We start from the raw sequence: 26,142 nt of genomic DNA on the forward strand, positions 1-26,142 counted from the left end.
TGAGTGTAGTGGTTTCTCCTTGTAGAAATAATTAGTGTTTACCGGTGACTAATGTGATTATTGGTGTGATAATCACATTATAGTAACATGACTAATGTGTCATTCTTCCTTAGTGAAGTGTCTGTCAAATCTTTTCCCCCTTTTTTTACCCATCACGTTCTCTTCTTAATATTGAGGTATTAGAGTTCTTTATATATTCTGTATATGAGTTGTCAAATATGCGTTTTATTCTCAGTCTGCAGCTTCCTTTATAATTAACTTAATGCTTTCTTTTGATAAAATTTTAGATCTTGACAAAGTTCAGTTTATCAATTTTTTCCTTTTGTGGTCCAGGCTTTTAGTGCTCTATATATGAAATTCTGCCTATCACAAATTGCAAAGGTTGTTTTTCTATGTTAGAAAAGACTTCCTACAAAATTACCTTAGCCTCCTTGTCACACTCAATTGAACATACATGCATGGTTTATTTCTAGACTCTTTGTTTCATTCGCTGATGTATATGTCTATCCTTATGCCAGCACTGCACTGACTTGATTAATTTTATGTTGTCTTAAAATCAGGTAAATCCTTTAGCTTTGTTCTTATTTTTGAAAATTATTTTGACTCTTTGAGGTCCTTTGAATTTCACTGTAAATTTTAGAATCAGCTTGTCAATTTCTAAAGGAAAATTGTTTCCTGGAATTTTGGATGAAGTTTATTGGACATACAGATCAATTTGAAGAAAACTAACATTATCGAGTCTTTCAATTTACAAAAAGTTATCTATTAAGTATTTAAATTTTCTTTAATTTTTCTAGGCAGTGATATGTCATTTTCAGGTTATAGGTTTTGTTATATGTATCTTGAAGTTTGTTATGGCTTTTATACTATTGTAAGTGGTGTTATTAGAAATTTTATTATACATTCAGTATTCAATTTTTTGATTGCTCATTTGAAAAATAGATTTTTTTTTAACATATATTGGCTTGGTATCCTTCAACCTTTTAAAATTTGCTTGTTACAGTCGTTTTTTGGTAGAATCCTTTGGATTTTGTGCATAAAAGATGTCATCTACAAATAAAAACAGTTTTGCTTTTTTCCTTTCCAATCTATAGATGCTTTTTTTTTTTTTTTTTTGCCCTTTTGCATTGGGTAGTACTTCCAGTACAATGTTGAATAAAAGTGGTGAGTGGACGTCTTTGCCTTTTCTTGTTCTTGATCTTAAATCTTTCACCATTATGTACAATGTAAGCTGTACATTTTTTAATAGATGTTCTTTATCAAATTGAGAAAATTTATTTTTGTTTCTAGTTTGAGAGTTTTTATCTTTAGTCATAAATTGGAGTAGAATTTGTCAATTTTTTTTTTATCTTTTATTGCTGAACATGTGATTTTTATTCTTTTTTCCGTTAATGAGGTAAACTACATTGATTGATTTTTGAATGTTTAATTTACCTTGTGTTCCTGGCTTAAGCCTCATTTGGTCATGTTTTGTTTTTTGTTTTTATTTTTACTCTGTTGAATTGATTACCTGTTATTTTGTTAAATATATTTGTAGTTTTCATGAAATGTCTTAGTATATTTTAATTTAATTTTTAAAATTACAGTAAGATATACATAAAATTTACTATTCTAACCAGTTTTTTAGTGTACAGTTCAGTAGTGGTAAGTACATTCACATTGTCGTGCAACCAATCTTCAGAACTTCTTTCATCTTCTGTGAAATGCAATGTCCATTAAGCAACTCCTCATTACTCCTCTCACCAGCCCCGGTAACCACTGTTCTACTTTCTATAGCCATGAATTTTACCACATCATTTAAGTGAGAATAATATGTGTGTGTTTTTAATGTGGTAAAATACACATGACATAAATTGATCATTAGTGACATTTAGTATACTCACAGTGTTACACAACCATCACCATTTTCTAGTTCTAGAACATTTTCATAATCCCAAAGGAAACTATCTGTTCACCAGTTACTCCCCATTTTCTTGTTTCCCTGTGGCTCTGACAGCTTCTAATCTGTTTTCTGTCTCTAAGGATTTGCTGACTCTGGTTATTCTATATAACTGGAATTATAGAATATGGGGCCTATTCTGTCCACCTTCTTTCTATTAGAATAATTTCAAGGTTGGCTGAGTAACAGTTCATTGTGTGGATATGCCACATTTTGTTTATCCATTCATACTTTGATGGACATTTGGGTTGTCTCCATCTTTTGGCTATTTAAACTACATGAATATTTGAGTACAAGTTTTGTTTGAGCATGTGTTTCAGTTATTTTGTATATACCCAGGAGCTGAGTTGTTCAGTCTTATGGTAATTCCACGTTGAACTTTTTGAGGAAATGCCAAACTATTTTCTACAACAGCCAAACCATCTTACATTCCTGTCAATGTGTAAGGATTCTAGTTTCTCCACATTCTTGTCACCATTTTTTGGATTATAGCCATGCTAGTAGATATGCAGTGGTATCATGTGGTTTTGATTTACATTTCCCAGGTGGCTAATGATGCTGAAAAATCTTTTCATGTGCTTTTTGGCCATTTGTATATATCCTCTTTGAAGAAATGTCTATTCAAATCTTTTGCCCATTTAAAATAAAATTGGGGTGTTTTTCTTTTTTGTTATTATAACTGGATTTTTAGATATTCTGGATGATAGATCATTATCAGATGTATGCTTTACAGATATGTCTTCCATTCTGTGCGTTGTTTTTTCACTTTCTCAGTGGTGTTCTTTGAAGTACAAAAGAAAAGGTAGAGAAGTCTAAATTATCTACCTTTTTTATTTTATTCATTTTGATGCTTTTGTAAATGAGATGGTTTTCTTAGTATCCTTTCAGATTGTTCATTGCTAGTGTAGAGGAACACAAATGGCTATTGTGTGTTGATCTTGTACTCTGAAACTTTACTGAGTTTGTTAATAAGCTGTAATAGTTTTATTTATTTATTTATTGAGGATTCTCTAGGCTTTTCTATATACAGTAGTCTCCCTTATCAGGGAATATGTTCCAAGACCTTCAGTGGACGCCTGAAACTGCTGATAGTACCAAATCCTATATATATATTTTTTCCTATACTTACATACCTATAATAAAGTTCAATTTATAAGTTAGGCACAGTAGGGGATTAACAACAATAACTAATAATTAAATAGATCAATAAGAACAATATGCCAGCATCACTACTCTTGTGCTGTGGAGCCATTATTTACTAAAATAAGAGTTACTTAACCACAAGCACTGTCATAGCTCAATCTGATAACTGAGAGGGATGCTACATGACTAACGCCTATACAGTGTGGATATGCTGGCCAAAGGATGATTCATGTCCCAGGCAGGACTGAGTTGAACTGCACCAGCATTCATTATTTCTCTTCCTTGCCTTAGTGCTCTGCCTAGAATTTCTAGTACATTGATTAGTGGAGTGGCAGAAGCAGGCATCTGTCTTTTTCCTGATCTAAGTGGGAAAACTCTCAGTTTTTCGTCAGTGGAGTAACATGTTAGCTGTGGGTTTTTCATAAGTGCCCTTTACCATGTTAAGGAACTTTCATGCTTTTCTTAGTTTCAGTGTTTTTGTCATGAAAGGGCTTTAGATTTTGTCAAAAGCTTTTCTGCCTCAATTGTGATACGGTCATGTTTTTGTGTGTTTTTTTCTGCTAATATGCTGTATTACATTGATTAATTTTCTTGTGTTGAATCATCCTTGTATTCCTGAGATAAATACCAATTGGTTATGTTATAAAATCACTTAATATGCTTTTGGATTTGGTTTGCTGGCATTTTGTTGGGGATTTTTGAATCTGTATTCATAAAGGATATTGTCTGTAGTTTTCTTTTCTCATAGTGTCTTTATCTGGCTTTGGCATCAGGTAATGCTGGCCTCATAACATGAATTAGAAAGTATTTCCTCCCCTTATGTTTTTTGGAAGTGTTCGAGATGGATTGCTGTTCATTCTTTAAGTGTTTGGTAGAATTAATCAGTGAAGCCATCTGGTCCCTGGATTGTCTTTGTTGGGAAGGTTTTGATTACTGATTCAATCATTTTACTTGGTATAGGTCCATTCAGATCTTCTGTTTGCTCTTGAGTCAGTTTTGGTAATTTTTTTTCTTTTTTAGGAATTTGTCCATTTTATCTAGGTTATCTAATTTGTTGACATACAATTGTTCATAGTATTCTCTTATAATACTTTTTATTTCTGTAAAGTTAGTAATAATGTCTCCACTTTTATTTCTAATTTTATTTACATTATCTCTTATTTTCTTCATAAGCCTAGCTAAAAATTTGTCAATTTTGTTGATATTTTCAAAGTAGCAAGTTTTGTTTTTATATATTGTATTTTTTTTAGTTCTCTGTCTTTATTCTAATATTTATTTTCTTCCTTTTGCTGGCTTTTTACTTAGTTTGCTTTTGGTTTCTAGTTCCTTAAGGTGTAAAGTTAAGTTACTGATTTGAGATCTCTTTTTTAATTTAAGGTAGGAATTTATAGCTATAAATTTTCCTCTGAGCACTGCTTTTGCTGCATCCCACAGTTTTGGTATGTTGTGTTTTTGTTTTCATTCATTTCAAGATACTTGTTAATTTTCTTTGTGATTTCTTCTTTGACTTATTGATTGTTTAAAAGTGTGTTAATTTCCACATATTTGTGCATTTTTTTGGTTTTTCTTTTGTTCTTGATTTAGAATTTTATTCTATTGTGGTGGAAAAGGTACTTTGTATGTTTTCAGTCTTTTAAAATATATTGAGACTTGTTTTATGACCTAACATGTGGTTTACCCTGGAGAATGTTCCATGTGCACTTGGGAATAATATGTATTTAGCTGTTACTTGGTTGAGTGTTCTGTGTATGTCTTTTAGGTTTAGCTGGTTATTGTGTTGTTCAAGTCCTTTCTTGTTACAGGCTGAAAGAATGAGGGTCGTGATCAACTCAGTATACCACTGGAGGCTATGTGAGTAAACAGAAAACTGTTTCTTATAAAGGCAGAATGTTAGCAAACTGACAAACTGCGTCTGTCGCCCAGTAGTAGTGCTGAGGGCAGTCACGACCTAGGCACAAGTGTTTCTTGTGATTAGGCAAATCTGAAGCCTGTTAGCAATAACATGAACCTGTGATCAATCAAGCAGCTGACCAATCATTACCTCCTCCTCCCTGCTGTTGCTACCCAATAAATATGAAGGGCTGTGGAAGCTCAGGGGCTACCTTTGCTCACTAGAAGCAGGGAGCTCTTTTCTTCCCCTGGACCCTTCTTTAAAACAGTTTCTTTTGTTTTTTGTTATCATTTCTATGTTCATCCCGTCTAGTAATGACGGTCTCAAGCAGTAACAGTAGTAACTGCTGTAATGGCAGTCTCAAACAGTAACAGTAGTACCAGCTATAATGACGGTCTCAAGTAGTAACTGTGGCAGTCTGCCACACTTTCTTATTCTTCTTCTGTCTGGATGTTCTATATGTTATTGAAAGTGTGTTATTTAATTCTCTATTATTTTAGAACTGTTTATTTTATCTTCAGCTATGTTAATATTTTCTTCATATATTTTGAGGTGCTGTTTGGTGTATATTTTTATAATTTTTGTATCTTCTTGAGGAATTGACTGTCTCTGCCTATTGTAGCATTCTTTGTTTTAAAGCCTATTTGTTTGATATTAATATAGCAAACTAAACTGTTTTTTGGTTAATATTTGCATGTTACTTGAATGGAATAAATTTTTCCATCTTTTAACTTTCAACCTTTGTGTCTTTTGATTTAAAGTGATTATCTTCTGGGGAATATAAACCTGTAGATTATGATTTTTAAAGATCCTGTAGTTAGATTATGGCTTTTAAAGATTTACCTCCACCCTTTATTTGATGAGTATAACCCATTTACATTTAAAGTAATTACTTAGAAGAAATGACTGTTTTGCATATGTGTATGAAAAGACATTTCTTTATTTGTTCCTCAGTTACCCCAATAGTACTGTCATTTCTGTTTGATTTTTTTCTAATGTATCATTTTCATTCCCTCTTCATTTCTTTTTCTATATATTTTTAAAGTTATTTTCTTAGTGGTTACCCTGGGGCTTACAGTTAACATAGTAAATTTGTGACACTCTAATTTGAATTTTTACCAAGTTAGCTTCAATGGCACATTAAAAACTCTGCCTCTACACAGCTGCATCTTCTATCCTATGTTGTTATTGTCATTAGTTACATTTTTATACACTGTGTGCTTTTTTTGATTTTTTTTATTTTTATTTTTTTGACAGAGTCTTGCTCTGTTGCCCAGGCTGGAGTGCAATGGCACAATCCTGGCTCACTGCAACCTCCGTCTTCTGGGTTCAAGTGATTCTTCTGTGTCAGCCTCCCGCGTAGCTGTTACAGGTGCCCGCCACCAAGCCCAGCTAATTTTTTTGTATTTTTAATAGAGACGAGGTTTCACCAGGTTAGCCAGGCTGGTCTTGAACTCCTGACCTCAGGTGATTCACCCACCTCAGCCTCCCAAAGTGCTGGGATTATAGGCGTGAGCCACTGCACCCGGCCCACTGTGTGCTTTTTATGGGCTGAATTGTGCCCTCCCTAAATTCATATGTTGAAGTGTTAGTCCTCAGTATCTCAGAAGGTGATTGTGTTTGGAGACAGGTCCTTAAAAGTGGTTATTAAGGTTAAGTGAGATCATATGGGTGAGCCTTAATCCAACATGACTGTTACCTATATAAGAAGAGTAGATTAGAACACAGACATGCATGCATACAGTGGAAAGACTATGTGAGGACACAGCAAGAAGGCAGGCATCTGGGAGAGACTTCAGAAGAAACTAATCCTGCTGACACCTTGATCTTGGACTTCTAGCCTCCAGAAATAGGAGGAAATAAGTTTCAGTTGTTCAGGCTACTCAGTCTGTGGTACTTTGTTATGGCAGCCCTAATGAATTAATATGGTACTCATTAACTTGGATTGATAATTATTGTTTAAGTTGTCTTTTAAATCATATTCAAAGTAAAAGAAGTTCCATATCAAAAATACAATACTACTGACTCTTGTATTTACTTATCTAGTTACCTTTACCAGTTTTCTTTATTTCTTTGGATGGCTGTGAGTTATTGTTTAATATTTGTTCATTTTAGCCTGAAGGAGCCTTGTTAGCATTTGTTGTAGGACGGGTCTACTAGTGATGAACTCACTCAGCTTTTGTTCCATTGGGAATATCTTAATTTTCCCATTCTCCCACCTTTTTTTAAATTTTGAGAGTTAAGTTCACATAATGTTAAATCATCCATTTTAAGTACACAAGGCAGTGGCATTTAGTATATACACAGTGTTGTGCAACCACAATCTTTATCTAGTTTGAGAACATTTTCATCACTCCAAAAAAATCTTCACACTCATTTAATAAATAAACGGTATTTATTTCTCCTCTCTTCAGCCCCTGGTACCCACCAGTTTACCGTTTCTGTTGATTACCTATTCTTGATATTTTATATAAATGGAATTATATAGTGTGATCTTTTGTGTTTGGCTTCTTTCACAATGTTTTCAAGGTGAATCTATGTTGTAATGTGTAGCAATACCTCATTTCTTTTTATGCTAAATCAGATTCTATTGTAAAGTTTTACCACAATTTATTGATTTATTCATCTGTTGATAGCCCTTTTTGTTTGTTTTCACTTTTTGACTATTGTGTATGGTGCTGCTATGAACATTTATGTACAAGGATTTGTTTTGAGTACGTTTTCAAATTCCTTTGGGTATACAACTAGGAATGGGATTGCTGGATTGCATGGTAATTCTATGTTGAAGTTTGTGAAGAGCTGTGAAAATGTTTTCTGCAGCTGCAGAGTGTTTTAATATTTCTACCATCAATGTACAAGGATTCTGGTCTCTTCACATGCTTGCCAACACTTGTTATTTTCCATTTATTATAGCTATCTTAGATTTAAATGGTATCTTATTGCAGTTTTGTTTTGTATTTGTTTAATGACTGTTTATGTTGAGGGTCTTTTCATGTGCTTGTTGTCCATTTGTGAATCTCTCTTGTAGAAATATCTGTTCAAGTCCTTTCTCCATTTTTTAATTGGATTGTTTGTTGTTGTTGAGTTGTAATGTTTCTTTATATGTTTGGTTACTAGACTTTTATCAGATTATATGACTTACAGATATTTTCTGCCAATTCTTTTGGGTTTTCTTTTCAGTTTCTTGGTGGTGTCCTTTGAAATACAAAAGTTTTGAATTTTGATTAAGTCTAAATTCTTTATTTTTTATTTTGTTGCTTGTGTTTCTAGTGTCAGATATAAGAATCTGTTGCAAAATCCAAGGTCATGAAGATTTACATCCCTGTGTTTTCTTCTGTTTTAACTATTATATTTAAGTATTCATTTAACTATTATATTTTAACTATTATATTGAAGTAGTTAATTCATTTTGAGTTAATTTTTATATATAATGTGATAGAGGCATCCACTATCTTTCTTTTGCATGAAGATATCCAGTTGTCCCAGCTCTCCTTTCATTTTTGAAGGATAGTTTTGCCAGATATTGGATTGTTAGTTAACAGGATTTTTTTTTTCTTTCAGGATTTAAAATATGTCATTCTGCCACTTCCAGCCTTCATGGTTTCTCATTAGGAATTGACTATCTCATTGAAGATTCCTTGTGTATGATGAATCATTTCCCTCTTGTTGTTTTTAAGATTTTCTCGTCTGATTTTAGACAGTTTTATTATAATATGCTTTGGTGTGGATTTCTTTTTTTATCCTCCTTGGAGTTTATTGACATTTTTGGATGTATAGTCATGTCTTTTATCTAATTTGGGAAGTTTTTTGGACATTATTTCTTCAGGTATGCCTTTTTGCCTTTCTTTCTCTCTTCTTCCTTTGTGACTTCCATTATATGCATGTTGATACCCTCGATGTCATTCCACAGGTCCATTAAACTCTCTTCACTTTTTCTTTCTGCTCCTTAGATTGAATAATTTCAATTGTCCTACCGTCAAGTTTGCTGATTGTTTCTTGTGCCTCCTCACATCTGCTGCTGAACTCTTCTGGTCATTTTTAAATTTTGAGTATTATACTTCTCAGGTCCTGAATTTCTAGTTGGTTCCTTTTTACAATTTTGTTCTCTTTATTGATATTCTCTATTTGTTCAGGTGTTGTTTTCCTGGTTTTCCTTAGTTTCTTGACCATAGTTCTTTTAGTTCTTTGAGTGTATTCAGGACAGTTGATTTCAAGTCTTTGCCTGATAAATCCAATATGTAAGCTATCTCAATGTAGCTTTCTATTAACTTCTTGTTCTCCTATTAATGGGTCAAAAATTCTTATTTCTTTCTATGCCTTATAGTTTTTATTGACAACTAACATCTTGAATGTTATAATATGGTAATTGTGGAAATCTAGATTTCCTTCAGCTTCCCAGAGTTTGCTGTTGTTGCTTGTTGAGGTCTGCTGTTGCCTGTTTGCTTAGTGACTTTTCCAGGCTATTTTTACAAAGACTTCCTTGTCATGTAGTCTCTGAAGTCTTTGTTTTGTTATTTCAATGTCAGCCAGTGACTTGACCTTGAACCACTGAAGCCAAAAAGAGAAAAACATACTCTCTCAGTCATTTTAGATTGGCTCTAATCTGATGTATTCCTTCAACGTTCAGCCAGTTAGTCTACAACTCTGCCTTAGCCTCCAGCTACTGCTTGCACTGAGCCTAAAGATCAGCCAGAGGTATGTACCTTTTATAAGGTCTTTTCTGAGCATGGCTATGGCTATCAGCATATGCATTACACTCTGGATTCCCTGGTGTATGTGGAAGCCACTCGAAGCCCTTATTTTACCAAATAGGTTCTTTTTTATTCTTCTCTTTCCTAAACTTTTTAGTCCATCTACTTGTCCCACCTGCTGTCTCTTTTCCCAGGTATCTGTGAGTAGTATATGTCGTCTTTAAGTGATTTTGACAGACAATGCTTGGAAATCTGCTCTAGCCTGAAGGAGCTGACACAAAAGCAAGCCTCTCTGCCAGTCTATCAGGTCAAAATAAATAACCACAAATATTTGATAACAAGGTCCATATTGTCCCATTAGTACCAGCAAGCCTCACCAAGATTGAGCCATCATCCTGGCGGCCACCATTGATCTGGGGAATGGGGGATAAACGGTAAGTGGACAAGCGAAAGCACCATACCATCCTTTTACCAAAATTTCCCAGCCTCTTTCCTCATTAAGAACTCCCCTGGTTACTATGAGTTTTGATTAGCTTTCAGAGTTCTGAAAAAGTTGATTTTGTTAGTTTTTGCCAGCTTAACAGTCACTTCAGTGAAGAGAAATTTTTGGAGTCCCTTACTCTGCGTTGTTTTGCAATGATACCCCTCCATGGTGGTGTTTTTAAATACTTGGGGATTTTCCAGAAAACTTTTTAAAAAATTGGTTTCTAATTTAATTATTTTATGGTCAGAGACTATATGATTTTGGCCTTTCTATATTTATTGAAACTTGTTTTATGGTGCTAGGCTATGACTTAATTTTGAAAAATGTTTCATGTGCTTTTGAAAATAATGTTTATTCTATCATTGTTTATAGTGGTCTATGGTTGCCAATTAAGTCAAGTTGATTGATAGTTTTATTCAAGTTTTCAATATTTATACTGATTTTCTTTCTCTTTATATATGGTATACATATTACCAAAAAAGGAATGCCATTATCTCCAGCTATACTTGTAGATTTGTCTGTTTCTCCTTTCATTTCTGTCATTTTTGCTTCACTTATATTGAACTTGTGATAATAGATTAATACACCTTTACAGTTATTATATTTTCTTGATAGACTATTTTATCATCACATGCCCCCTTCATCCCTGTTAATATTAGTTGTCCTGTAGTCTGCTTTTTCTGATGTTAATATATCCATGGCAGCTTTCTTTAAAATTAGCATTTGCATGGTATAATTTATTTTTTTCTTTAAGCATTTTATCTTGAAATAATTTTAGACTTACAGATGAGTAACAGAAAGTTCAGAGAGTTCCCATTTAGCTTTCATTCAGCTTTCCCTAGCATCTACAGCTTATGTAACTATGATATATTTATTAAAACTAAGAAATTAACACTGGTATAGTACTGTTAATTAGCCTATCAACTTTGTTTTGGTTTTCCTGGTTTTTAACCCTTAACCTACTCCCATTCCAGGATCCAATTCAGTATGCCACATTGCATTTAGTTGTCATATCTTCCTAATCTTCCCCAATATATATAGCTTTCCTTGTTTTTCATGACCTTGACACTTTTGAAAAATACTGGTCAGTTTTTTTGTAGACTGCTCCTTAATTTGGGATTTGATATCTTCTAGGACTAGACTGGGTTTCTGGGACGAATTCCACAGAGGTGAAGTGCCCTTTCCATCACACATGATGCATCATCAGCATATGATACCAGCATGACCTACTATGGTTGATTAATGCATGTTTGTTCTTAATACTTTTATGGTTGCCTTTTCTTACACTTAAATCTCTGATCCATTTGTAACTTTTCCTAGTGAATAGATTTAATTTTTTATATGACTTTCCAAAAATTCCAGTACCACTTATTAAATTTTTCATTTTTCCCCTTGGATTGAGATGCAGTCTTTTTTTATACATACAACTTCATGGGCAATTAAATTTTCTATGTTTTTATGATATGTTGCATAAGCAATTGAATCTTTTGTATGTTTATAATTCTATCCATTTGCATGCCAATATTAAACTATTTTAATTATATCTTAATATCTGTGTGTATCTTTATACTCCTTCTCCCCACCTTCATTGTTCATTTTAACAAGTGCAGTTTCCTCTCTATTCTTGTTTCATTATGTCTCCTTTATTTTTTAATTTTCTTTCATCACCTGAAGAGTTTTGATGGCCTTGTTTTGTTTTCTTATTTTATTAAATTTATGTTTGTTGGGTTCTTTTTTCTGTTCTCAATTTTATTATTGGATTTTTTTCAGTTTTCATATGTATTGGCATAAAGTTGTTCAGAGTTGATTATTTTTTAATGTCTATATCTAAATGATGTGCCTTAAAAAAAATGATCAGTTCCCTCCCTCACTCCCTGCCTTCCTGCCTTCTTTTCTTCCCTCCCTCCCTCCCTCCCTTTTTCCTTCCCTCCCTCCCTGTCTCCCTCTCTCCCTCTCTCTCATTCTCTCACTCTCACTCTCTCTTTCTCTGTTTCTCTCTTTCTTTCTTTTTGGGGACAGTGCCTCGCTGTGTTGCCCAGGCTAGTCTTGAACCCCTGGGCTCAAGCTCTCCTCCTGCCTCAGCCTCCCACAGTGTTGGGATTATAGGTGCGAGCCACTGCACTCTGCCTTCTTGTATTTTTTGCTTTGAAAAATTCTGCTCTTTATTATTTTTGTCTTTTTTTTATGTGAGTTGAATTTATTCTATCTTTACTGTCCATTTTTTTTTTTACAGGAGTTGAATTTATTCTTCTATACCTAACTTTTTATAATAGATATGTAACTCATTGATTTTCATTTCCTTTTTTCTTTTTTAATGTATACTTATAAAACTATTTCTCTCTAAATGTTTTCTTATTCCACATATTTTGATATGTAATATTTTACTGTCATCCATTTAAAAATTTTCCTTAATTTTTGACATGTTTTATTTAAATGCTTAATTCTTAATTTGTAAACAAATTGGGGATCTTCTGTGTATATTTGATAGCTATCTGAATTGAATTGTGAAAAGAATGTATTTTGTGTGATTTTACTAGTTTGAAAAAATCTTGGAACTTGCTTTACTAGCATACCATGTGGTCGTATTTTGAATATGTTCATATATGTTTAAAAGAATACATGTTTTTGCTTGTTGAGGGTGTTGTTCTTTTTATATTCATTAAGTCATCTTGATTATATTCAAATCTTCTATTTACTTAGTGATTTTTTTAACTCATGAATTTCTGAGAAAGATGTTTTAAAGTTTCCCACTGTGATTTGAGACTTCTCTTAGATTTATCAATTTTGCCTTGTGTGTTTGACTCTATATTTATTAGTTTTATACAATTATAGCTGCATTTTTTTTATTGTTGTTAAATGAACCTCTGGTTACCCTGGAGATTTGTAGTATGCATTCTTGACTAATCACAGTCGTTGAATATTAATTGGCACTTTTAGCTTTTCTAAACAGTGCAAGAACATTAGAACACATGAGCCACATTTTCCTTTCTTGGTATAAATTATGTTACATGTTACAGTTCTGTGTGTTTACATGTATATTTAAATTTTAACTCAGCATAATGTCACTGCTCTTTGTAATATTTTAAAATAATTTTAAGCTTACAGAAAAATTGTAAAAATATCACAGGGTGAGAGAATAGAAAATGAACTGCTAAGCGTTTTGGCAGAATGAAAATGTTTAAAATTAGATTATGGTGATGGTTACAGAACTCTGTAAAATATACTAAAAGCCATTTAATTGAATTTTCTAAATGGGTGAACTTTATGATATGGAAAAAAATCTCAATAAGCTATTTTTAAAAAAATAGTACAGAGGGTTCTCTTCCCTTCCCCTAGCTTTGTCTAATGTTAACATCCTGAATAATCATGGTGAAATTATAAAAAATTAACCTTGGTACAGTACTATTAATTGCTACAGGGTTTATTCAGATTTGGCTAGTGTTTTTTTGTAAACAAATATGTTCTTTTCTGTTCTAGTATCCTGTTTTACATTCAGTTTTCATGTTTCTTTAGTCTCCTCCTGTTTGTGGCAATTCCTTAGTTTTATCTTGCCTTCCAAGTCTTGACACTTTTGAAGAGTACTAGTCAGATATTTTGTAGTATTTCCTTTCATTTGTTTTTTTTCTCATGATTATATTGTTTTCTGATACGTTATATCGGGGGTACATGAGGTTGATGTGTTGATATGTCTTATTACTGGTGGTTTTAACTTTTGTCAGTTGGCCAGTGTATAGTGTGCTAGGTTTCTCCCCTGAAAAGTTATTATTTTTCTCTGTGTAATTAATTAATATCCTGGGGGAGATCCATTGAGACTATTCAAATATACTGTTTGTTCTGAAACTTTTACCCACCAATATAAGCATCCATCCAAGAAACTTGCCTGCAACTATTACAGTGATGTTCTAATGGTTACTTTATATTTCCTTTATTTGTTTTGCATTTATTAATTGGAATTCATATTTAAGGATGAGCTCTCCCTTTTGCCCTATTTATTTATTTATTACAGTATTTATTTTGTTATTTATTTTTATCAGTATCAGACTGATGGATATTTATTTTCTTCTTTTTTTCTGTTTAGACAGGATCTTGCTCTGTTGCCCAGGCTGAAGTAGTGATGTGATTATGGCTTAATGCAGCCTCAACCTCCTGGCCTCAAGCATTCCTCCCATCTTAGCTTCCCAAGTAGCTGAGACTACAGGCATGCACCATCACACTCAACTAATTTTTTTTTCTTTTATAGATATAAAAAAATCATCATGTTGCCCAGGCTGGTCTTGAACTCCTGGGCTCACACCATCTACCAGCCTTGGCCCCCAAAAAGTGCTGGGATTGCAGGCGTGAGTCACTGTGTCTAGTCCCATTTATTTTATTCTAATCCAGGACTCACCAAAACAAAAATGAAATAAGATGTTACTTTAAAAAAAGAAACAACTTTTTGTTTTGAGATAATTGTAGATTCACCTGCAGTTGTTAGAAATAATACAGAGAAAGCCCATGTACCTTTTACCCAGTTTTTACCAATGGTAATATTTTGATTACAGTACAATATCACAGGAAATTGACATTGATAGAATCCATCAATTGTGTACAGATTTCGCCAATTTTACATGTATTTATTTGTGTATGTCTTTAATTCAGTGCAATTTTTTCATGTGTAGATTTGTGTACCATTGCCATAGTCAAGATATGAAACAGTTTCTTTTCTACTCATGCTATCTTTTTATAGACACAAATACTTTCTTTCCTATCTGCCTTCTCTAATTTCTTGGAACCACTAATCAGCTGTCTCTATGATTTTGTCATTTCAGGAAAGCTATGTAAGTGGAATCATACAGTATGTAACATTTTGTGACTGACTTTTTTTTTTTTAAACTCAGCATAATTCTCTTTAGGTCCATTCATGTTGTTGCATGTAGCAATAATTTGTTCCTTTTTACTGCTGACTGGTATTCCATGATAGAGATGTACTGCAGTTTGTTTAATCGTTCGCCTGTTGAAGGACATTTGTGTTGTCTCCAGTGTTATAAATGAAGCTGCTATGAACATCCATATGTAGGTTTTTGTGTGAACATCACATTTTAATTTCTTTGGGATACTGTAACTAATGTTTAGTTTCATAAGAAACTACTAAACTATTTTCCAGAATTGTTGCACCATTTTACATTCCCAACAGCAATGTAAGAGGTCTTCTTGCATTCTTGCTAACATTTGTTATAATTAATGTCTATTCTAGTCATTCTGGTAGGTGCTTAGGGATATCCCATCTCTATTTTAATTTGCATTTCTCTAATGGGCAGTGATGTTGGACATTGTTTCATGTGCTTATTATTTCCATCTGTATCTTCTTCAGTGAAATGTCTATTCATTCCTTTAGCCCCATTTCTTATTGCAATTTTTTTGTTGTTGTAACTTGAATTTTGAGAGTTCTTTATATGTTCTAGATAAAAATCCTTTATTGGATATGTACTTTGCAAATACTTTTATCTAGTTTGTAGCTTGCCTTTCATCCCCCTTCACTGAGTTTTTCCTAGAATAAAAATTTTGAATTTAACTAGGTCCAGTTTTTCAGTGTTTTTTCCCTTTTTAAGCCCATGATCCATTTTGAGTTAACTTTTGAATAACATGTGAGGTTGAGGTTCTTTTTTTTTCCCCCTGATTGATGTACAGTTATTCTAGCACCATTTGTTGAAATCTTTTTTGCACTTTTGTCAGAAATTGGCATATTCATATGGGTCTTTGTCTAGGTTCTTTTTTCTGTTCCACTGGCCTATGTGTCTATTTCTCTGTCAACTGCCTTGGCTACTGTAGCACTATAGTAAGCCTTAATACTAAGTAGAATGACTTTTCCTACTCTATTCTTTTTCAAAATTATTTTAGCTCTTCTAGTCCTGTGCCTTTCCACAATAATTTTGGAATAATCTTATTAATGTCTACATAAAATTCTGCTGTTATATTAATAGGTGTTACATTAAACTATAGATCAAATTTGGGAAGAATCGCTGCCTTTGCTGGGTTGGGTCTTCTCATCTATGAACATGGTATGTTGCTCCAATTATTTAGGTCTTTGATTTCTTACAATAGCTTTTTGTAATTTTCAGGATAAAGATACTATGCATATTTTCTTATATCTAAGTATTTAATTTTCTTTGGTGCAATTGTAAAAGGTATTATATTTTTTGATTCTGCTGTTCACATTTTTGTTGATAGTGTATAGAAATATGATTGAATTTTGTCTGTTGATATTGACTCCTGCAACCTTGCTGAACTCACTTATTAATTCTAGGAGTTTTGCTGTTTATTCTTTGGGATTCTTTTACGTAGACTATCATGTCATTTGCAAATAGGGACAGTTTTATGACTTCCTTTCCAATAGGTATCTCTTTTATTTCTATTTCTAAACTTCTGGTCCTAACTAGAATTTCCAGTGCTATGTGAGTAAGAATAATGAGAGAGGACATCCTTGCTATGTTCTTGATTTTAGGTGGAAGGCATTCAGCCTATCACCATTATTCCTAGTTTTATAAGATTTTTATTATGATTGCATGCTGAATTTTGTTAAATGCTTTTTTCTCTGTCAATTGATATGATTACATGAGTTTTCTTTAGCCTATTGATATGGTAGATTACATTGATTGATTTTTGAAAGTTGAATCAGCCTTGCGTACCTGTAGTGCCTCACTTGTTATAATTGTTTTTTTTTTTTTTTTGAAATGGAGTCTTGCTGTGTCGCGCAGGCTGGAGTGCAGTGGCACAATCTCGGCTCACTGCAAGCTCTGCCTCCTGGGTTCACGCCATTCTCCTGCCTCAGCCTCCTGAGTAGCTGGGACTACAGGCGCCTGCCACCACGGCTGGCTAATTTTTTGTATTTTTAGTAGAGACGGGGTTTCACTGTGTTAGCCAGGAGTTATAATTGTTTTTATGTGTTGCAGGATTTGATTTTCTATTAGTTTGTTTGTAATTTTTATATCAAAGTGGTCAGTAGTTGTTTTTTTTTTTTTTTGTACTGTCTTGGTCTGTTTTTGGTATTATAATATACTAGCCTCAAAATGAGTTAGGAAGTCTTCTTCTATTTTCTGGAATAAACTGTGGAAAGATGTTGCTAATTCTTATTTAAATATTCACTGAAACCATCCAGGCTTGGAGAGTTAATATAACTTTTTAGTTAAAAATTCAGTTTCTTTAATGGCTTTCAGATTATTCAAGTTGTCTATTTCATCTTGGTTGAGCTTTGGGAGCTTGTGGTTTTCAATAATTGTTTCTTTTTTTAAAGCTAATTTTTAAGTTAATGACTTCAGGATCTGTGCTTTCATTTCTGACAGTGATTTTTTTTTTTACCTCTGTTTTGCTAGGTTTAGTTTATTGACTTTTTTTTCAAAGAACTAGCTTTTTATTTTGTTGATTTTTCTCTATTTTTTGTTCTCTATTTCATTGATTTTTTTTCACTCTTATCTCTATTATTTCCTTCCTTCTCATTGCTTTGGACTTATTTTCCTCTTCTTTTTTTTAATGTCTTATAGTAGGAACTTAGAGATCATTCTTTTTCAATGTAAGCATTTAATGCTATATACCTTCTTCTCAGCACTACTTTTACTGTACCCTACCTATTTTAATTCGTTCTATTTTCATTTTTATTTCATTCTTCTTTGATTTTATTTTCATTCAATTCTATGTATTTTTTTATTTCCCTTGAGACTTCTTTGATCCACAATTTTTTAAGAACCATGCCATATAATTTCCAATCATACGGAGATTTTTCTCGTCTTTCTATTACTGATTTCTAGCTTAGTTCTATTATGAATAGAGAATAACTTTTAAAATGATTTTGAGCCTTGTTTTATGATGTAGTATATAGTTGATCTTGGTTAATGTTCATAAGTGCTTGAAGAAAACATTTATAATTGTAACTCTCTTGGATGACTTTGAGAGATCTGCTTCCTGTTAGCTTTAATATATTCCCCCCTCGTTTTTTTTGTTTAGTAATCCTGTATGTAACTAATCTTTTTATCTGTGTTGCTACTCCCTCTGCTGCACAGAAGCCATCTTTATTTTGCTGAAACTCTGACTCCTGTTTCAGTCCATCACCCTCTGATGGATGCCCTCTTCTCCCTGCTTGTGTTGCAGCACACCAGTTCAGGATACACTCTGTCTGAATGCCCTCCTTATGCCTCTCTGGTTCTGACTCTTCATGTTGGACCATCCTCTCACTTTATACTGTCATATCCCACACCAGGCCACTGCTTTGTGGTCATGTCCTCCTTACCCTTTTTCTGGCTCTGAGTCTGCCTGTTGGTCTGCTCCCTTGGGTGGATGTCCTCTTTACCCACCTCAGGCTTTGTCATTCCACATCAGACTGCCCGTTTTTGAGTATAACCCTGCTCTCTGCCTGGGCTCTGATGCTACAACACATGGGGCTGCCCCACTGAGTATATGTCCTCATCCTCCTTGAGCTCTAATACCCTGTTTCAGGTTAACCGTTTGTTGTTTAATCTTCACCAGTACCCACTACCAACTCCTGCATAGATCCGCTCCTCCTCATGCTTGGGCTCTGAATCTCTATGCTCAGTCACCCCAGTCCTCCTGCAAGGACACCCACCTCACCTTACTTTGGTTCTGCCACATCATGCTAGGCTGCTTCTCCACATGGATGTCCTTCTTCTCTTACTTAGGTTCTGACATTGGGCTGGTATTAGACCACCCCGATATGTGGATGCCCTTGTCAGCCAAGGGATGCTTGAGCCCCAACATCCCACCCCAGGAAACTCTTCTGTACAGATGCTCTCTTTATCCCCCTCAGATTCTGACTCTGCTTGTCATTATGGTCTTAGAATTGTTCAGGAGGAAAAGGAAAGTGGAAAATAAATTTTAAAAAAAGGAGTGAAAGTTCAAATTTCAGATGAGGAAAAAGTGATCTCTTTGAGTAAAGACATTAAGTGTATTTCCTTGTTAATGAACAAACACATTATATTTATATACTTTTTTCCCAATTATATCATATAAAATAAGACAAACCCTCTGCTTCTTTTGTCTTCTGCCTATCTTGCCTGATATATTGCATTTTTAATCAGTCAACTTTTGGATAAATAGAGAATAATAAAAAAGTATTAATAGAGAATGACTAGGAGGCTGAAGTTTTAAAAGTTGTTTTGATTTACATCTTTTCAGAAAATGATAGCTGTGAGGCATGAAAGATGTTTAATTTATATTAAAGGTCAAACCAAGTGGGAGAAAAATGTCAGAAGATTTAGAAAAACTTATATATTCCTATGACATATTCAAGTATAGCATACTTAAAGAGTTTCAACTGTTGTGCACATCCACTAACACTATTTTGGAGAAGTCACTCAGAGTGCTTGGTACCCAACACTGTCATATGACAAGCATATTTTCAGAAGGATATAATATTCATCAGCTCTCAACACAACATATAAAACAAATAACATGTGATATAGTTTGGATATTTGTCCCTTCCCAAATCTCATGTTGAAATGTGATCCCCAGCGTTGGAGGTGTGTCCTGGTGGGAGGTGATTGGATCATGGGGGTGGATTTCTTATGAATGGCTTAACACCATCCTCTTTGTGCTATTCTTGTGATAGTGAGTTCACTATTCTCACTATCATGAGAAATGAATGGTTTAGCTTTTAAACAACAACAGAATCTCATTGTTTAAAAGTATATGGCACCTCCCCCACCATCTTGCTCCTGCTTTCACCATGTGAAGTGCCAGTTTGCCTTCTGCTGTGGGTAAAAGCTTTCTGAGGCCTCCCCAGAAGCAGATGCCAGCACTGTATTTTCTGTACAGCCTGCAGAACCAGGAGCCAATGACACCTCTTTTCTTATACATTACCTAGTCTCAGGTATTTCTTCATAGCAACGCAAGAATGGCCTAATACTGCATGTTTTTCAATTACAGAGTGACATGCAGCATAAAGTCAAAGCAAAAACTATAACTTCTTTTTAATGGTGTGGTTGAAGTTTAAAGCATTCTTACAAGAGCATGGCCAAGAGTGGCTTTCATGTATCTTGGAGGGTTTAATTGAAGTCTTCTCTGTGAGGTCCTCTTTAGTTAGTATTTTTATGGGTACAATGTATGAAAGAACAGTAAAGATGCCTATATAAATGTGGATAAAAGTGAAAATAAAAGTGAATAAAAGATATAAATAAATTTTAGAATTGGTATACTAGATGGAACAATTGATGCATTCAAACAGGGTGAAAGACAGTAGTAACAAGCTCAGCATATTATGTGTCTAAGAATAAAAACAAATTAGAAATTTATGTTAAAGAAAGACTTACTGGTTAGGCCCCATAGACTAAAATAAAGAAATCTCTGGTTCATAATTAAATTTAACTTTAATGTGATTCAGCCATTTGCGCTACTTGACAAGAAAACAGATTAAAGTGCCTGGTATGGTTTTCAGTAATCTATGGATGTCTCCTTAATAATCTGTATATGCTCAGGAAACTTTTTTGCTTGTTTTAGCCATGCTAATAAAAGAATAGAATACGAATGTGAGTCTGAATTTATGGGCTAATGAAAGACAGAAGCCACAAAGAGAAATTAGGGGTATAGTGAATTATTTAGCTTGTAGAAGAGAGTGCTAAGGGATGAGTTGATATATGGGTTTAAAGTAAATGAAGGGGTTTCCCCGAGGTGTCCAGCATTGATTTACATTTGCAGAAGGATAAGTGGAATATTGATTGATCTTTCTAGGAGGTATTAGGATAGAAAGAATTCTTTTTGTACAAGATTGCAAAATTAAGTGACCTCAGAAGGTCTTTTTCAATAAAATTAATGAATTGTTTGCATAGCTGGGGAAAGCAGTGTCATTTTTGAAGACTTGAAAAATGAATGGCTTTGCAAAATACTATAGTTTGTGCTGAAAGACGCTGATAATTCTCTATACATGCATTTGCATTTTGTTACTGAGACTTTTTAAGATAGGGAGGGGTACCATAGACTACCGCACAGATTGTACTGTAGACCTGGTCTTTAAAGGAAAAAAGTTTCAAAGTTTTAGAACAATGTTGGCCACAATTGCAATTTTTGATGTATATGAGCTATGTTCTAAGAAGCCTTAAAAAAACCATCCAGTATTTCATGTCCTAAGCCCATACTGTCAAGTATTGCATTGTTCCCCAGTGAATACTTGGGCACTAACTCATTTGAGGACATGGTTCTTTTTTAGACCCAGATACATGGATTTTTCCCAGAGGACAGTTTGCTATTTGTACTTGACATTTCTCAGAAGAAAAATAGAAAGTGTAGCACCATTACTTTCCCGTTGTAAAATGAGTAAATCATTATTATTTTATATTTATTCTGGTCTTTATTTTTTTAAACTGATCGTAACTTTTTTGTTGAAATTAAATGTACATTGATTGCATACAATATGAAAATTAGAGGGCCTAATTTTTCAGTGACTCAGGTTTTTTTCTTTCTTTCTTTTTTTTTTTTTTGTCTTCCCACCAGAAGCCTTTATGGATTTTGTTTGGGGTCAAGGGAGTAGTATACAATACTGTTTATAATGGATTACATAGAAAATTTTAAGAAAAGGAACCTTGAATTTGTTTTAGGTAGAAAGGCATGCTCTGAATTTTAGTGGAATTTACACTATAGGCAGTATGCCAAAATCCATTTTCAGGTGGTTGTTCTGAGCTCTGTATCAAAAGAATATCTTTTGAGTAACTAGTGTACACTTAACAATATTTCTTCTGGTTCTAACCAGACCCTACCTCCTAAAAGAAGTTCGTTTTCTATAGCATTTTTTTTTTTGCATAGTATGTGGAAACATGTACAGTGCCCTATGCACTGTACATGTGGATAATTTCCTGTGACCTTGCTAGATCTACTCAGAATTATGCTTGGGTCAAATTTTGGTTATGAAAAGCTGAAAGGCTGTACATGTGGATAATTTCCTGTGACCTTGCTAGATCTACTCAGAATTATGCTTGAGTCAAATTTTGGTTATGAAAAGCTGAAAGGCTACCACTACAGGTACATGTGATATGCAAGTGTATGCTATAGCTATTCGCAGGCAGTTTTCATGTTCATGTGCATATTTTTCTCTTTCATAGTTTACTTTTTATATGCCTGTTGTAGTGAATTTAGGCTTCTTAGACCTGAAATGAACAGAAGAAAGGAAGTATCACTGAGCTAAGGGAAGGGAGAAGAGGTAACCAGAAATATATATATGGCAATTATTTAGGTTACTGCCTCAAAATTGGAACTGTGGCTTGAATTTAGGACATTTGAGAATTGAGTATTCTCAGGTTAGTACTTTATAATTGAAAGTGTTTATTCTTTTTTTTTTTTTGAGACGGAGTCTCACTCTGTCACCAGGCTGGAGTGCAATGGCACGATCTGGGCTCACTGCAACCTCTGCCTCCCGGGTTCAAGAGAGTCTCCTCCCTCAGCCTCCCAACTAGCTGGGATTACAGGTGCGCGCCACCACGTCCAGCTGATTTTTGTATTTTTTAGTAGAGACGGGGTTTCACCATGTTGACCAGGATGGTCTCGATCTCTTTACCTCGTGATCTGCCTGCCTCGGCCTCCCAAAGTGCTGGAATTACAGGTGTGAGCCCCTGTGCCCGGCCTGAAAGTGTTATTCTTACCATATAAATTTTCAGGTTTTGATTGAAAAACAATTAGTGATCCTTTGCTCTGTGATCTGATGTTTCAAAGCATTTTGGAAGAGATGATCAGTTTTTGTCAAGTAATACTGAATTTGTTTTGGTAGTTTTTAGAGTAATTGATTAATCTAAGATACCTGTATACCCTTGAGTGATATTTTACGTTAGCTCTTGAAGAGGCCAACACATTGCATCTTTATTCATTCTGAAATATAACTTTTCTTCTAATTTTAATTTACTTATGGTAATATAAATATTAAAATTATTCCATTAAAAAATAAAGCTAAAATAAAATAGTAGCAGATGAAGTAAAATTCCTCTTTGACAATCCATCCCTTCCTGTCCTCCCCATAGATATGCTGCGTATGTTTGGGTGGGATTTATTTCTTTTTAACTTTTTATTTGAAGTAATTTAGAACTTACGGAAAGGTTCGCCCAGCTTTGCATACATTTTGCATTACAGAAGTACAGTGATCAAAACTAAGAAATTAACATTGGTGCAGTATTATTAACTAAACTCATATCTCACCAATGTCATTTCACTAATATCACTTTTTTCATTCAATAGTCAATTCAAGATCTCAAGTTGTATTTAGTTGTCACATCCCCTTAGTCTTCTTCAATTCAGTCTTTCATAACCTTGACACGTATGTGTTTTGTAGAATGTTCTTTAATACAGATTTGTGTGTTTTCTCTTGATTCGATTCAAATGGGTGTTAGAATGCCCAAGGGGCTCCCCACTCTTACCTGCCCACATTTGGCCTCCACCAAGCTGAAATCGTCTTACCCATTTCCAGCTGTGGCTGCCCCAGGTTAGCTGGGGCTCACACCTGTATTTTCCCGTCAACATGAGTCTCCTTAGATTTCTGGTTGGTTGGTTGCCCTTCAACCTTAGCTCTCAATTGGAAATTGAGAAGGAATATCTGGCCCACGTGAAGGGAAGTTATGCCTAGAGGAATTTGAAACCTATAGTGCACTGTGGATAACTTACATCAACATTATACCTCACATCAGCCTAATATCTGTTAGAGTAACTCAACTCCTACACTAAAAATCTAGCCAAAGGAAAAGTCTGCTCGCTATCAAGTATGGAAATTAATTTACTTCCATCTCTACTTCAGATGATGCATTTTTTGGCAAGAAAACAACAGAAGTGATGTGCCTTTTCAATAGGTCATATCAGGGGCTACCTGAAATTGACATGCCTTTTTGCTGATGATGTTAAACTTGATTACCTGATTAAGGGGGTGTCTGCAGGTTTCTCCACTGTGAAATTATTTTTCTTTAATTAATATAGTTCTATTGATTATAATCTAATATTGTTATTTATTTTGTTGCTAAAATTGTTCCAGCCTTGGAAATAAGAAATGTTGGGAACATAAGAGTGAAAACAAATGAATATGTAAGCAAGTAGGTAGGTATGTGTAAATAATTATGTAGGTATGTCTAAGTGACAGTAAAGAACATTGCTGCCAGTATTACAATTTAAAAAGAAGGTGGAAGAGACCGCAAGCCTAGGACATTTCTTGAAACTGTCAGAGAGCTAAGGTTGAAGGGCAACCAACCAAGCAGAAATCTAAGGAGACTTATGCTGCTAGGGAAAGACAGGTGTGAGTCCCAGCTAAACTGCAGCAGACACAGCTGGAAATGGGTAAGATTTCAGCTTGATGGAGGCCACATGTGGGCAGGTAAGAGTGGAGGGCCCCTTGGGCAGCAAATATGGGAGAGCTTGAACTCTCTTGCAGGCTTTTTCTTCTTAGGCCCCACTTGGTGAGAGCCCTGATCAAGCATCAATCTTGGTCGAGGCCTGGGGGAGGGAAACAGTAGTTGCCATGGAAAAGAAACAAAGTTCCTGGGTCCTTCTCCTCTATCTTCCCTGTGTAACAAAAAACATAGTTTCAGGAAGACGAGCAACATAAACTATTATCCTTAGGATACTCGTAAAAATCACTGGGTGGTGGTGGGGCTGGGTCCAGGTGGTGAGGAGGGTCCAGGGGGAGGCAAAAAATAACCTGTGGGGAGGGCAGAGTTATATGCTGGTCCAAGAACTATGGAAGAGGAACAGGAGCACTTCTAAGACCCTAGGCATATGAGTCTGATTAGCACAGGCCTGATTAGAATAACAGAAAATATCACCTCAACCAGGACCCCCACCATCAGACTAACAAGTATCTAGTAAAAGTAGTAGATAAATACTGATGAGAAACTCATTAGATGGACCCTCTAAGAGGAAACTCATAAAGCTGAACATGAAGCAGACATTGAGAAGGAATATCTGGCCCACCTGAAGGGAAGTTATGCCTGAAGGAATTTGAAACCTGTGGTGCACTGTGGGTAACTATGGCAACAATAAACCTCAAACCAGCCTAACATTTGTTAAAGTAACACAACTCCTACACTAAAAACCAAGACAAAGGAAAAGTCTGCCCATTACCAAGAATAGAAATTATTTACTTCAGTCTCTACTTCCTACCCAAGATGTCCAGATAGCAATAAAAATATGAGACATGAAAAGGTAGAGAAAACAACATGCATACAAAGAGAGCAACAGACACTGGTGCAGTTATGGCATAGATGTTGAAACAATCTGATGAGGAATTTAAAATAACTGATTAATATGCTAAAATCTGTATTAGTTATTTATGGTGGCCTAATACATTATCACAAAATTTAGCAACTTAAAACCCCGGTAAGCTTCCTGGAGGCCCTATTGTTTGATTGAAAGGTTTTGTGAGGCCCAACTTTAATAACTTTAAAGTGCCTTTTGTGTGACTGTATTGAAGCATCAACTTTGATCTTTCTGAGGTCTTAATGAAAGATTCATCCTTGCTTTTATCTCTAGAGCATGTTTTTCCAGGTATTCTTCCAGATTTGGAATTTTCTCAGAAGACATTTCTTAATTTTAGCATGTTTTTCGCTATGGGCAGGCTGAGTATGAAGTCCTGGCTCATTTTGGTTTAATAATCTTTCCTTCAATTTCTCTCTTTCTTCTCCCAGTTTACTATAAGCACCAAAAAGAAACCAGGTGGCATCTTCAGCAGGTACTTGGAAATCTCCTTAAGTAAATCAGTCACCCAGATCATTTGGCATATTTCCTACTCTACACATTATTAAACATGATAGTGTTGGTAAACATTGTGCTACCACATGCAATGATTACCCTTCCTGCAATTTCCAGAAACATGTTTTCAGGGCCTCTCCTTGTGGTGGCTTACAATATGGCAGCTGGCTTCCATCAGAATGAGCAAGAGTAAACAAGACAGTAGTCCCTATCTTTTTGTAAACTAAGCTGAGATGTGACATCTCATCAATTTTGAGAGTCACTAGATCAAGGCTATACTTGAGGATAGGGTATTAAAGAA

The 26,142-nt window shown here is 34.5% G+C and overlaps 1 protein-coding gene across 19 annotated transcripts in view; it reads left to right on the plus strand.

Annotated features, from left to right (window-relative positions):
* Positions 1-26,142, plus strand: part of KIAA1328 — a 398,983-nt gene that overhangs the window by 18,729 nt on the left and 354,112 nt on the right. The window contains exon 1 of one of the 19 annotated variants that reach the window (XM_016933558.4): positions 9,541-9,668. The exons of the other annotated variants lie outside the window; for them this stretch is intronic. Within the exon in view, the coding sequence (XP_016789047.1) occupies positions 9,580-9,668 (89 nt within the window). The 5' untranslated portion in view covers positions 9,541-9,579. Of the gene's footprint in view, positions 1-9,540; positions 9,669-26,142 lie in introns of those variants that run through there. 19 annotated transcript variants of the gene reach the window in all.

Source organism: Pan troglodytes, chromosome 17 (genome assembly GCF_028858775.2).
Source record: "Pan troglodytes isolate AG18354 chromosome 17, NHGRI_mPanTro3-v2.0_pri, whole genome shotgun sequence".
Classification (NCBI taxonomy): Eukaryota; Metazoa; Chordata; class Mammalia; order Primates; family Hominidae; genus Pan; species Pan troglodytes.